The sequence below is a fragment of the Ursus arctos genome, chromosome X (genome assembly GCF_023065955.2).
Source record: "Ursus arctos isolate Adak ecotype North America chromosome X, UrsArc2.0, whole genome shotgun sequence".
Classification (NCBI taxonomy): Eukaryota; Metazoa; Chordata; class Mammalia; order Carnivora; family Ursidae; genus Ursus; species Ursus arctos.
This window is the reverse complement of record NC_079873.1, coordinates 66,963,289-66,977,061: the sequence shown is the minus strand read 5'-3', so window position 1 is coordinate 66,977,061 and position 13,773 is coordinate 66,963,289. Positions and strand designations below refer to the sequence as shown.

The following is a 13,773-nucleotide window of genomic DNA, read 5'->3' as shown; positions in this document are numbered from 1 at the left end:
CTTTTAAGAATAATCTAGTGCCCTTCTGTGTCTCTAACTGTAGTCTTTACTTTAAAATCCAATCTGTCTGATATGAGAATTGCTATAGCTTTTTTTTGAGGTCCATTGGCATGAAAGATGGTATTCCATCCCTTTACTTTCAGTGTGAATGTATCTTTAGGTTCAAATTGAGTATCTTGTAGACAGCAAATGGATGGCTCACTCATGTCTTTTTATCCAATCTAGAACCCTGTGGTGTTTTATGGGAGCATTTAGATTGAGACTGATTACTGAGAGATATGATTTTTATGATGCCATGTTGCCAGTAAAGTCTTTGTTTCTATAGATTGTGACTTTCCATTCTGTATCACTCTTGGGACACTTTTATAGAACCCCCTTAATATCTCCTGTAGGGCTGGGTTCATGGTTATGAAATTGGTCAATGACTGGCGATTCTGGAAGGTCTTTATTTCTCCATCAATTATGAATGGTAGCCTTGCTGGATAAAGGATCCTTGTCTGCATGTTTTTCTCTGAAAGAGTTTTAAAAATGCCCCCCCAACCCTTTCTCTCATTCCAGGTCTGTGTACACAGGTCTGACGTAATTCTGATACCTTTGCCTTGGTACGTGAGAAATATCTTTGCCCTGGCCTCGTTCAATACTTTATCCTTGGATCTAATATTTGCGAAATGCACTATGACGTGATGTGGTGTAGGTTTGTTGTGGTTGAGCTTGAGAGGGGTCCTTTCTGCCTCTTGGACACAAATGTTTGTTTCCCTTGCTCGATTAGGGAAGTTTTCAGCTACAGTTTGTTCAAATATCTCTTCTAGACCTCTGTTTTTCTCCACCCCCTCGGGGATGCCGATGATTCTGACATTGGAACGTTTCATTGAGTCCGTAATCTCCCGTAACCTACATTCCTTAGCGTGGATTTTTTGAGTCCAGATTCTATTTTAGGTTTTTCTTCTACTAACCCGTCCTCCAATTCACTGATACATTCTTCTGCCTCACTCAACTTGGCCGTCAGAGCCTCTAGTTTTGACTGCATTTGGCTCATAGAATTTTTAATTTCTGCCAGATTCGCTCTCATTTCCACCCTTAGAGATTCTTTATTCTCATTAACATTTTCATTAACACTTTTTTCAAGTCTACACATTATCTTGACCATTGTTACTCTGAATTCCATTTCTGATCATTTGTTTATATCCATTTCCATTAGTTCTGTGGCAGAGGCCACAGACTCATTGTCTTGTCTTTGCTGGGGGGGATTTCTCCTTCTCGTCATTCTGATGAGGAGAGGTTGCGGGGTTGTCCAGAGCCCAAATTATTGACCGGGACCCAGGCCGTGGACCCTTGTTTTATAGGGATCTTAGGGATGTGGGCTTCTTGATTTTTCAGCCTGCCTTCTGGGGAAGGGGCCTGCCGCACCGATACTCAGGCAACCCTGTTTGGGTAGAGTCTCCGTGTCCCCTGCGAGGGGGTATGTGGATGGGCACACAGTGAGCCGGTATTTCCAGGCTTTTGTTCTCTAGTGGCTTTCCCTGACGATTTTCAGTGTCTCTTCTGAGAGTCAGAGCAGCAGTGGCCGAATCCCAGCCTCTGTGTCAGAACAGAGATATTGCAGTCCGATCTCCACTGAGGTGTTCTGGCCACTTTAACTCTGTTTCTGTTGGTGCTGCTCAACCCTGCAGCATCCCGGGATGTGCGCCCCACACCCGGCATCCCAGCCCTCACTTCCAGGGCCGGCGCGTCTCTGTCTTTTGTGTTTCTAACACCCCCAGCCGCCAGCCGCCCCCCGAGCGCTCCCGGAGCTCCCGGTCTCAGTCTGGTTCCAGTGGGCACACGGGAGGTCCGGTTTTCAGTCTGGTCGCGCATGTTCCCTGACTCACGGTCTCAGTCTGCTCTCTTGCTTGTGCCGGTCCGCGAGTCCGCCCGCTCCCCCGAGCACGTGGCTACCGCTTCCCGGTGCCCGAACGCGGGGCTCCCTCCCCCTTCCGTTTATCTTCCGACATCTGTGCGTGGTTTCACAGCTCCCCCCTTCGTACCTCAATACTCAGCGCTGGAGATGTTCATTTGTAGAGATCCAGATGTATCTTCCTGTGTCTCAGGCTGATTCTATTGATGTTCAGGCTAGTCTGGTACCTATCCAACTCGACTCAGGGGACCAGCTGAAAAAGGGGCCCCCTACTCCTCCACCATCTAACCATTTTATCAGGGTAAAATTTCTTCTATAAATGCTGTATTAAGTAAAGTTCAGCTCCGCCCAAGGACCAAACACTGCCCACTGCACACAGGAGAGACTCTTCAAATGACTGGCCTGAAGGATAAAGCATCCAGAACACAGCAGCTGAGTGCCTGCAAAGCACACTAGAGACCCTCCCTGAATCACCAGACCCTGGACACTATATGATCTCTTCCATATAAAGCTACTCTCAGGAGCAGTACAGATAACAGGCTCTTCTAACACGGAGAAGAAGACAGACTTAGACAAAATGCCAAGACAGAGGAATTCATCTCAAATGAAACAAAATAATGTCACAGCCAAATATCAAAGCAAAACAGATATAAGTAATACACCTAATGGAAAATTTAAAGCAACGATCATAGGGATAAGTGCTGGGTTTGAGAAAAGAATATAAAACTTCAGGGAGACCCTTACCACAGAGATAAAAGAGATAGAAAAAGAAATGAAAAATGCAATAAATGATATCTGAAACAGACTGGATGCAATGAACACAAGGAAGGAAGAGGCAGAGGAACAAAAAGTGATACAGAAGATAAAGTAATGGAAAATAATGAAGCTGAATAAAAGAGAGAACAAAGAATTGTGGAACACAAAAATAGACTTAGGGAAATCAGTGACTGCATCAAACATAAAAACACTCATTTTATAGAAGTCACAGAATAAGAGAAAGGGGACAGAAAAAAATTGCTAGAACTGATAAATTAGTATAGTCAGAGGATACAAATCAATAGAAAACTGTTGCATTTCTATACACCAATCATGAAGCAAAAGAAGTAGAAATCAAGGAATTGATTCCATTTTCAATTGCACCAAAAGCCATAAGATACCTAGGAATAAACCTAACCCAAGAAGTGAAAGACCTGTACTCTGAAAACTACATTCTTGAGCGTGGTTTTTTTTTTTTTGAGTCCAGATTCTATTTTAGCTTTCTCTTCTACTAACCCATCCTCCAATTTGCTGATACATTCTTCTGCCTCAATCACCCTGGCCGTCAGAGCCTCTAGTTTTGACTGCATTTGGCTCATAGAATTTTTAATTTCTGCCAGATTCGCTCTCATTTCCACCCTTAGAGATTCTATATTCTCATTAACATTTTCGTTAATACTTTTTTCAAGTCTACACATCATCTTGACCATTGTTACTCTGAATTCCATTTCTGATAATTTGTTTATATCCATTTCCATTAGTTCTGTGGCAGAGGCCACAGACTCATTGTCTTGTCTTTGCTGGGGGGGGATTTCTCCTTCTCGTCATTCTGATGAGGAGAGGTTGTGGGGTTGTCCAGAGCCCAAATTATTGACAATGACCCAGGCAGTGTGCTCTTGTTTCATAGGGACCTTAGGGATGTGGGCTTCTTGATTTTTCAGCCTGCATTCTGGGGGAGGGGCCTGAAAACTATGAAACACTGATTAAAGAAATTAAAGATGACCCAAAGAAATGGAAAACATTCCTTGCTCATGAATTGGAAGAACAAATAGTGTTAAAATATCCATACTACCCAAAGCAATCTACACATTCAGTATATTCCCTATCAAAATACCACCCACATTTTCACAGCGTTAGAACAAACAGTCCTAAAATTTGTGTGGAACCACAACAGACCCTGAATAGCCAAAGCAACCTTGATTTAAAAAAGAAAATTGGACAGCTACATGGAAAAGAATGAAACTTGACCACTCTCTCACACCATACACAAAGATAAACTCCAAATGGATGAAAGACCTCGATGTGAGACAGGAATCCATCAAAATCCAAGAGGAGAACATAGGCAGCACCTTCTACGACATCGGCCAAAGCATCCTTTTTCATGACACATCCCAAAGGCAAGAGAAACAAAAGATAAATTGAACTTGTGTGACTTCATCAAGATAAAAAGCTTCTGCACAGTCAAGGAAACAAACAAACTAAGAGGCAGCCCACGGAATGGGAGAAGATATTTGCAAATGATACTACAGATAAAAGACTGGTATCCAAGATCTACAAAGAACTTCTCAAACTCAATACACGAGAAACAAATAAACAAATCATGAAATGGGCAGAAGATATGAATTGACACTTTTCCAATGATGACATACAAATGGCTAACAGACACATGAAAAAATGTTCAAAATCATTAGCCATCAGGGAAATTTAAATCAAAACCGCACTAAGATACCACCTTATGCCAGTTAGAATGGCAAAAATTGACAAGGCAAGAACAACAATTGCTGGAGAGGATGTGGAGAAAGGGGATCCCTCCTACATTGTTGGTGAGAATGCAAGTTGGTACAGCCACTCTGGAAAACAGTGTGGAGGTGCCTTAAAAAGTTAAAAATTGAGCTACCCTATGACCCAGCCATTGCACTACTGGGTATTTACCCCAAAGATACAGACATAGTAAAGAGAAGGGCCATATGCACCCCAATGTTCATAGCAGCATTGTCCACAATAGCTAAATCGTGGAAGGAGTCGAGATGCCCTTTAACAGATGACTGGATTAAGAAGTGGTCCAGGGGCGCCTGGGTAGCGCAGTCGTTAAGCGTCTGCCTTCAGCTCAGGGCGTGATCCCGGCATTATGGGATCGAGCCCCACATCAGGCTCCTCCGCTAGGAGCCTGCTTCTTCCTGTCCCACTCCCCCTGCTTGTGTTCCCTCTCTATCTGGGCTGTCTCTAACTCTTCAAAAAAATAAAAATAAAATCTTAAAAAAAAAAGAAGTAGTGGTCCATATATACAATAGAATATTACTCAGCTATCAGAAAGAACGATTTCTCAACATTTGCTGCAACATGGATGGCACTGGAGGAGATAATGCTAAGTGAAATAAGTCAAGCAGAGAAAGACAATTATCATATGATTTCTCTCATCTATGGAACATAAGAACTAGGAAGATCGGTAGAGGAAGAAAGGGATAAAGAAAAGGGGGAATGAAGCATGAGCGACTATGGACTCTGAGAAACAAACTGAGGGCTTTAGAGGGGAGGGGTGCAAGAATGGGATAGACTGGTGATGGGTAGTAAGGAGGGCACGTATTGCATGGTGCACTGGGTGTTATACGCAACTAATGAATCATCGAACTTTACATCAGAAACCAGGGATGTACTGTATGGTGACTAACATAATATAATAAAAAAACATTAAAAAAGTAAAGATCCGCAACAACAACAACAACAACAAAAAACAAACAGTAAAACAAGACTCTAGGCACCACAGTTTCAGGCTTAATGTTATATTACATTCTCAGCAGTGTAAGAGAGTTCCCCTTTCTCCACATCCTAATACCTGGTGTTTCTTGCGTTGTGATTTTAGCCACTCTGACTGGTGTGAGGTGATATCTCATTGTAGTTTTTATTTGTATTTTCCTGATAATCAGTGATGTTGAGCATCTTTTCCTGTGTGTTGTTGTCATCTGGATGTCTTCTTTGGAAAAAATGTCTATTGCTGTCTTTGGCCTATTTTTTTTTTAATTGGATTGTTTCTTGGCTTTTGAGTTTTTATAAGTGCTTTTTCTATTTTGGATACTACCCTTTACCAGGCATGTCATTGGCAAATATCTTCTCCCACCCCATGGGATGCCTTTTAGTTATGTTGATCGTTTACTTCACTGTGGAGAAGCTTTTTATTTTGATGAAGTCCCAATAATTTATTTTTGTTTTTGTTTCTCTTGCCTTGGGAAACATATCTAGTAAGAAGTAGCTGTGGCTGATGTCAAAGAGGTTACTGCCTGTGCTCCTCTCTAGGATTTTGATGGTTTCCTGCCTCACATTTAGGTCTTTCATCCATTTTGAATTTATTTTTGTGTATGGAATAAGAAAGTGCTCCAGTTTCCTTCTTTTGCATTTTGCTGTCCAGTTTTTCCAACACCATTTGTTGAAGAGACTGCCTTTTTTCCATATAGTTGTGGGTTCATTTCTGGGTTTTCTACTCTGTTCCATTGATCTATGTGTCTGTTTTTGTGCCAGTACCATACTGTCTTGATTACTGCAGCTTTGTAATATAGCTGGAAGTCCACAATTGTTATGCCTCCAGCTTTGCTTGACTTCTTCAAGGTTACTTTGGCTATTCAGGGTCTTTTGTGGTTCCACACAAATTTTGGGATTGTTTCTTCTAGCTCTATGAAAAATGCTGGTGGTATTTTGATAGGTATTTTACAGGATGTGTAGATTGCTTTGTGTAGTATGGACATTTTAACAATAGTTGTCCTTCCAATTCACAAGCAAGGAATGTTTTTTTTTTCCATTTCGTTGTGTCATCTTCAATTTCTTTAATCAGTGTTTCATAGTTTTCAGAGTACAGGTCTTTCACTTCTTTGGTTAGGTTTATTCCTGGGTATCTTATGGCTTTTTGGTGCAATTGTAAATGGAGTCAATTCCTTGATTTCTACTTCTGTTGCTTCATTATTGGTGTATAGAAATGCAACAGTTTTCTGTCTATTGATTTGTATACTGTGACTACACTGAATTTGTCAGTTCTAGCATTTTTTGGTAACATCTTTTAGGTTTTCTATGTATAGTATCTTTTTTTTTCTATATATAGTGTCATGTCATCAGCAATTAGTGGAAGTTTGACTTCTTCCTTGCAGATTTGGATGCTTTGTATTTCTTTTTTTTTTCCTGATTCTTGTGGCTAGGACTTCAGTAACATGTTAAATAACAGTGGTGAGAGTGGACATCCCTGTCTTGTCCTGACTGTAGAGTAGCAACTTTCAGTTTTTCCCCACTGAGGATGATATTAGCTGTGCATTCTTCTTATATGACCTTTATCGGGTGTGGTATGTTGTGTCTAACCCCACTTTGTTGAGGGTTTTTATCATGAGTGGATGTTGCACTTTGTCAGATGTTTTTTCTGCATCTACTGAAATGATCATGTGGTTCTTATCCTTTCTTTCATTAATGTGGTATATAATGTTGATTGAGAGTAATGAACCACCCTTACAACCCAGGGATAAATCCCACTTGATCATGTTGTGTGCTCTTTTTAATGTGCTGCTGAATTTGGTTAGCCACTATTTTGTTGATAATTTTTGCATGTATAATCATCAATGATAGTGGCCTGTATATCTAGGAATTTATGTATTTCTTTTAGGTCATCCAGTTTGTTGACACAAATTTTCATAGTATTCTCATGATCCTTTTTATTTCTGTGGCATCATTTGTAATGTCTCCTCTTTCATTTTGTATTTAATTTGTCTTCTTTTTTTCTTAGTCTACCTAAAGTTTTGTCAGTTTTATTTATCTTTTCAAAAAGCCAGCTCTTAGTTCTCTTGATTTTTTTCTATTGTTTTTCTTTATTTCTGTTGTTTCTCTTTATTTCATGTATTCCTGCTTTGATATTTATTATGTCCTTCCTCCTGCTCTGGGGCTTTGCTTTTCTTTTTTTCTAGTTTTCTGAAGTATAAGGTTGAGTTATTTGAGAGCTTTCTTGTTTCCCTTTTTCTTTTTTTGTGATCTTTCTTTTTTTCTTAATGTAGGCATTCATTGCTATAAACTTTCCTTCTTAGACCTGTTTTTGCTGCATCCCATAAGTTTTGGCATGTTTTATTTCTGTTTTGGTGTATTTTAATTTACCATTTGATTTTTTCTTTGACCCATTGGCTATTCAGGAGTTCTATTGTCTTGTTATTTGGTTTTGGGGTTTTTTTTTTTCAGACCAGAAATCTTCTGTCATACTGATCTTTTTTTCACTACATGTAACATCCTTTTTTTTTTTTTTTAATCTCTATTTGCTTTTAAAGTTTTCTCTGCCTTGGATTTTGAGAAATTTGGTTTGGTGTCCTTGATATAATTTTCTTTATTTTTCTTGTACTTGGACTTCATCGAGGTTTTTAGACCTGTGGGTTTATGGTTTCTGTAAAATTTGGAAATTTTGGAAACATTATTCTCTCACGTGTTTTTTCTTCCTTTCTTTCCTTTTGGGACACCAATTGCATTTGTGTATTATGCTGCTTGAAGGTGTCTCACAGCTCACTGATGCTCTGTTCTTTTGTTTGTTTTATGCTGTGTTCTTTTTTGATAGTATCTATTGCTCTGTCTTTATCAATCTTTTTACCTGCCATATCAAATTTTCATTCATTTTATTTTTTTGTCTCACATTTTAGTTTTATCTCTAGAAATTTGATTTGTGACATTTTATATCTTCTATGTCTCTATTTTTTTAAATATAGAATAGAGTTATAATAACTATTTTAATGTCCTTATCTGCTAATTCTAATATATATCAATTATGGGCCAATTTTGATTGATTGATTGATTGATTGATTGGTTTCTTCTCCTATGTTATCTTTCTTCTCTTTTGTATGCCTGACAATTTTTGATTAGAAGCCAGATATAGTGAATTTTACATTAGTAGTATGCTGGACACTTTTGTATTCTTATACATATTCTTGAGCTTTATTCTGGGGCACAATTAAATTAGGTGAAACAATTTGATAATTTGGGGTCTCCCTTTTAATATTTCTTAGGCAGGATCAGAGCAGTGTTTAGGGCTACACACTACTCAAGTTACTTCCAAGTACTCTACCAAATACTACACGAATTATGAGAATTTCCAGTCTGGCTTGTGAGAACAGGCAATATTGTCTACACTCATGAGTTCTGATTTCCCTCTAACCCTTTCAAATAGTTTTTCCCAGAGATATTGGTTTATCAGTAATCTGCTAAATAATTGAGGAAGACCTCTACGGGTCTCTGTAGTATTTTCTCTGCTCCTCTCACCACTCTAGTAGTCAGTCCTGCTAACTCTGTCTGCCTTGGTCTTCTTTGACTCTCAGTTCTGTCTCATTGACTCAAGAACCTGACAGGTACTGCCTGGGTTTCCCTTACCTATACAACAGTCTGAAAACACTCAGGTGGTAAGTTTGGGCAATCATAGGCTTACTTGATTTGTTTCCCATCTCTTAGGGATCACTTGTCTTTATTCCCTAATATCTGATCTCTGAAAAACTGTTGCTTCCTGTATTTTATGGTGTGTGTGTATGTGTGTGTGTGTGTGTGTGTGTGTGTGTGTGTGTGTGTGTGTGTGTAATGGGGAGCGTTGTTTCAAACAGTTGGGTGAATCCAGCCTCTGGTATTCTATTTTGGCTAGAAGCAGAAGTCCCTGGACTATTGATCTTTCATCATTTTTTATGAATATTAGTTAGGTGTGTTTTATTGAAGTAATTCAATATTATTTTCTAAATTAATTCCCCATTCATTTTTGCATATTTGTCCTTTTTCCAATAGATTTTTTTAATTGTTTTATTCTCCTACATTCTTTCATTGTTCTTCAAATTCTGATTTTACTACTTAGAGTCTTTAGTTTCACTGCTTATGCTATTGATGAAACGTTCACAATGATGAGTTTTTTTAAATGATGCTTGTTAAGGAGAGTTTACTTTTCCTTTTTCTAAAAGATGTTTGGTAGAGATAATTTATATTTAAAATTGTGGTTTTTTATTATAAGGTTATATTATATTTACAACTTGGTATTGTAATAGAGATAAAGTAAGCATATTCACAGTTAGTCTGTGAGAAACTTACGATACTCTAACCACTAGGATGCTAGCAGTCAGCCGCCAACTTTGAATTTATGTTTTGCTTTCTTTACTATTTTATACTTAAACCCTCAGCTATTGAGTGTGTTAACAACATGGGACCTTCCCTTCTATATTGTTATGATTCTACACATACCCTTATACTTTAGGGTCCAGCTTACCAGCAAAGATCAATACCTCTTTTCTCCTCGACTATTTAGCACATTGCAAGATAACCCCTGCTACTTTACATTTTTCTTCCTCCCTCACTAATCACATTCCAATTCCACAGATTTGGTATCCTCTGATTTAGAAATAAATAAGGGTTTACCATATATCAAAAAATCTGTTTGAAGATTCTGACAGTTAACTGTGCAGAGTATAGGTTTGGTTTTCCCTGCATATACACCAAACAAAACAGATCACAAAGCTACTGATGCTTTTATATTTTGAGAAAATGTAAAATAATATATTTTACTAAAACCTTTGCTGCTATATAGTTTCATATATGTGTATATATATTTTTTTCATCTTAATTTAGGATTTGCTCTCCCATATGCTACATATGGACCCACATCAACGGTACACTACAGAACAAGTATTAAAACACTCATGGATAACCCACAGAGACCAGTTGCTGAATGATCAGCCAAATAGAAATGATACATCACATGTCATTAAGGTAAAACAAACATACTTTTATGCATCTCCTAAATGCTTAATAAAGCCTGCATGCCATTCACTGACAACACATACCTTAAATACCTTTATTTTTTAAAAGTCTATTTATAGATCTTTTTGTTTTTGTTTTTGTTTTTTTAAATAACAACCATGGATTCCTGTTAATCTTCTCTACCTATTGCCTTTCTGATGATAAACAAAAATTATTTGATTGTATTTAACTTGCTCGTGAGACACTGGGACTAGGAGTGTACTAAATGCAAGTTTCATATGGGAAGAAAATGTTGCTGTTGGTTCCTAAATTAATAACCAACCATTGGTGCAAATTCCCATATTTATAGACATTGAACCTAGACTTAAGATTTTAACATTTTATGCATTAATCTGTCGATGCATACTTAGGTTGTTTCCATGTCTTGGCTTTTATGAATAATGCTGCACTGAACATGGGAGCACAGAGATCTCTTTGAGAATAAATGAATAGTGGTATACATATATGCAGTGGAATATTATTCAGCTCTAAAAAGAAGATCCTACCATTTGCAACACCATGGATGAACCTGGAAGACACGCTAAATGAAATAAGCCAGAGAAAGAAAAAAAAATACATAATCTCTCTTATATGTGGAATTTTTAAAAAGTCAATTATAGAAAAGCAGAGAGTAGAAAGGTGGTTACCAGGGGCAGGGAAGAGGGGAAAATGGGGATATATTAGTCAAAGTACAAGGTTGTAGTTATGTAGGATGAATAAGTCTAAGTATCTAATGTGTAGCATGATGACTATAGTTAATAATACTGTATTAAATATTGGAAATTTGATAAGATTTCACATGCTTTCATCACAAAAAATAACTGTGTGAGAAGGTATGTTAGCTTGACTATAGTAATCACTGTACTATGTATATGTACATCATAATATGTTCCATGTCTTAAATATATACAACCTCTATTAAAAATAAAATTCTGAGGGCTTCAGAGGGGACGGGGGTGGGGGAATGGGATAGGCCAGTGATGGGTATTAAGGAGGGCACGTATTGCATGGTGCACTGGGTGTTATATGCAAGTAATGAATCATGGAACTTTACATCAAAAACTAGGGATGTACTGTATGGTGACTAACATAATATAATAAAAATTATTATTAAAAAAACTAAGGATGTACTGTATGGTGACTAACATAACATAATAAAAAAAATTATTTAAAAAATAAGATAAAATAAAATTCTTACTACTGGGTATTTACCCCAAAGATACAGACATAGTGAAGAGAAGGGGCACATTTACCCCAATGTTCATATCAGCAGTGTCCACAATAGCCAAACTGTGGAAGGAGCCAAGATGCCCTTCAACAGACGAATGGATAAAGAAGATGTGGTCCATATATACAATGGAATATTACTCAGCCATCAGAAAGAACAATTATCCAACATTTGCAGCAACATGGATGGTACTGGAGGAGATTATTCTAAGTGAAATAAGTCAAGCAGAGAAAGGCAATTATCATATGAGTTCACTTATATTTGGAACATAAGGAATAGCATGAAGGACATTAGGAGAAGGAAGGGAAGGATGAAGGGGGGTAAACAGAAGGGGGAATGAACCACAAGAGACCATAATGGACTCTGGGAAACAAACTGAGGGCTTCAGAGGGGAGGGGGTGGGGGAATGGGATAGGCCAGTGATGAGTATTAAGGAGGGCACATACTGCATGGAGCACTGGGTGTTATGCAACTAATGAATCATGGAACACTACATCAAAAACTAATGATGTACTATGTGGTGACTAACATAACATAATAAAAATTTTTTTAAATAAAAATAAAATTCTTAAAATGTTTAAAACATTTCATGAATGATGAAAGGCTGATGAAAAGAATACATTTAATGTTTTAAAAATGTGTAAGAAGCATAGTCATCGAAATAAAAAAATATACAGGTAAGCAGGTATTAATTCATGAAGGAAATATCAGTGCATAGATCAAGTATATTCAAGTTATTTTCCTCAGAAATAAGGCTGTATTCTAGTTAAATCTCTCATGATAGAATATGGAATTTTTTTGTTACCTCCAAGGATTGTTACTCAGTTTGTCTTATTTCTCATTATTTTAGGGCACAGTGGTCACGACATGTTCTGCCCTGACTCACAGGACCTTTCAACCAGTCCTTGAGCCTGTTGCTGCTTCAAACTTAGCTCAGCGACGGAGCATGAAAAAACGAACTTCAACTGGCCTGTAAGATTTCTAGTGTTCCTCAGCCATACTGGATGAAAAAAAAATTAAACGTGTGGCTTTTTGCCTAATCTTATATCAAAGGCATCGTATTCTGCTACATTACTTGAATATTCTGTTTAAACCTCCTTTTTTAGGGAGATGAGATTTAAAAAACACAGGTCCACAGTATCCATACAATGTTGTTTTGCAGTAGTCTCCAAGTGTTTAAGTATATAATTGGTGTCTACAAGGTCCTAACAATTTTTCTGCACAGTAACTTGTAAAGTTCCTTTCAAATAAAGTTACTTTAATAGTTTTTCTGGTCTCATAAAATAATGATTTGGGGGATCATTAACAATAATCAGGATGCAAATATAATAGTATAATGCCAAGCAATGCCAATATTTTTTAACATCAGATCCTGAAGAATGGACTTTTTAAAAAAGAAAAACAAACAAAAAATGTATTGTAGAAGCTTGTTATTGTGTACAACCAAAGGACTACATTCATTTGTGCTAATATGTGAACTCCTGATACGGTTGGTGCCAAAGTTTTTACAGAAGAATTAAATCACAAATTACGTGTGCAGACAGACCTGTATATTACCCGTAAATGTCCTCATCTAGAAATAAAGGTTTCCATAAGTCTTCTGTAAATTTTACATCTAATGGAATTGTACAATTGAGGAATTTTTTAGCCAAAGGCTTTATATTGGTGTTGTAATCTACTAAATAGGTTATAGTTAAGCCTTTGAAAATAAAGTACATGTGTTGCTACTACCTTCGTGATATGTAAGCTGAGTTTCAAGTTAATCAATTGGATTTAATCATTATCTTTCCCTTTTATAATGAGCTACACTGTTGCTTTTTGGACTTCCAAAATCGAATTACAGTGTAGCATATTAATTTACCTTGAATCCTATGGTAATATAGTTTAAATTTTATTGTCGTGGACTTAAGCACACGATACAGTATAATGCATTTCAGTAAACCTTAGACAATGCTACAAAGAGATAAACTGACATTTTGAAAAGGAAGCAATATTAATGATTTACACAAAATCTGAACACATTTTTAATCATATTTATAAAAATGTCTGACAATTTTGGTCTTATTATTGAATTTATGTTTCAGAACCACTGGGTAATATATATTGTTTTCTCTAAATGATG

At 37.2% G+C, this 13,773-nt stretch overlaps 1 protein-coding gene across 1 annotated transcript in view; it reads left to right on the top strand.

Moving 5' to 3' along the window:
• Positions 1-12,939, top strand: part of RPS6KA6 (ribosomal protein S6 kinase A6) — a 186,298-nt gene extending 173,359 nt beyond the window's left edge. Inside the window, exons 21-22 of the mRNA XM_048213614.2 lie at positions 10,253-10,393; positions 12,502-12,939. Of these exons, the coding sequence (XP_048069571.1) occupies positions 10,253-10,393; positions 12,502-12,627 (267 nt within the window). The 3' untranslated portion in view covers positions 12,628-12,939. The remainder of the gene's footprint in view (positions 1-10,252; positions 10,394-12,501) is intronic.
• The last annotated feature ends 834 nt before the right edge of the window (positions 12,940-13,773 follow it).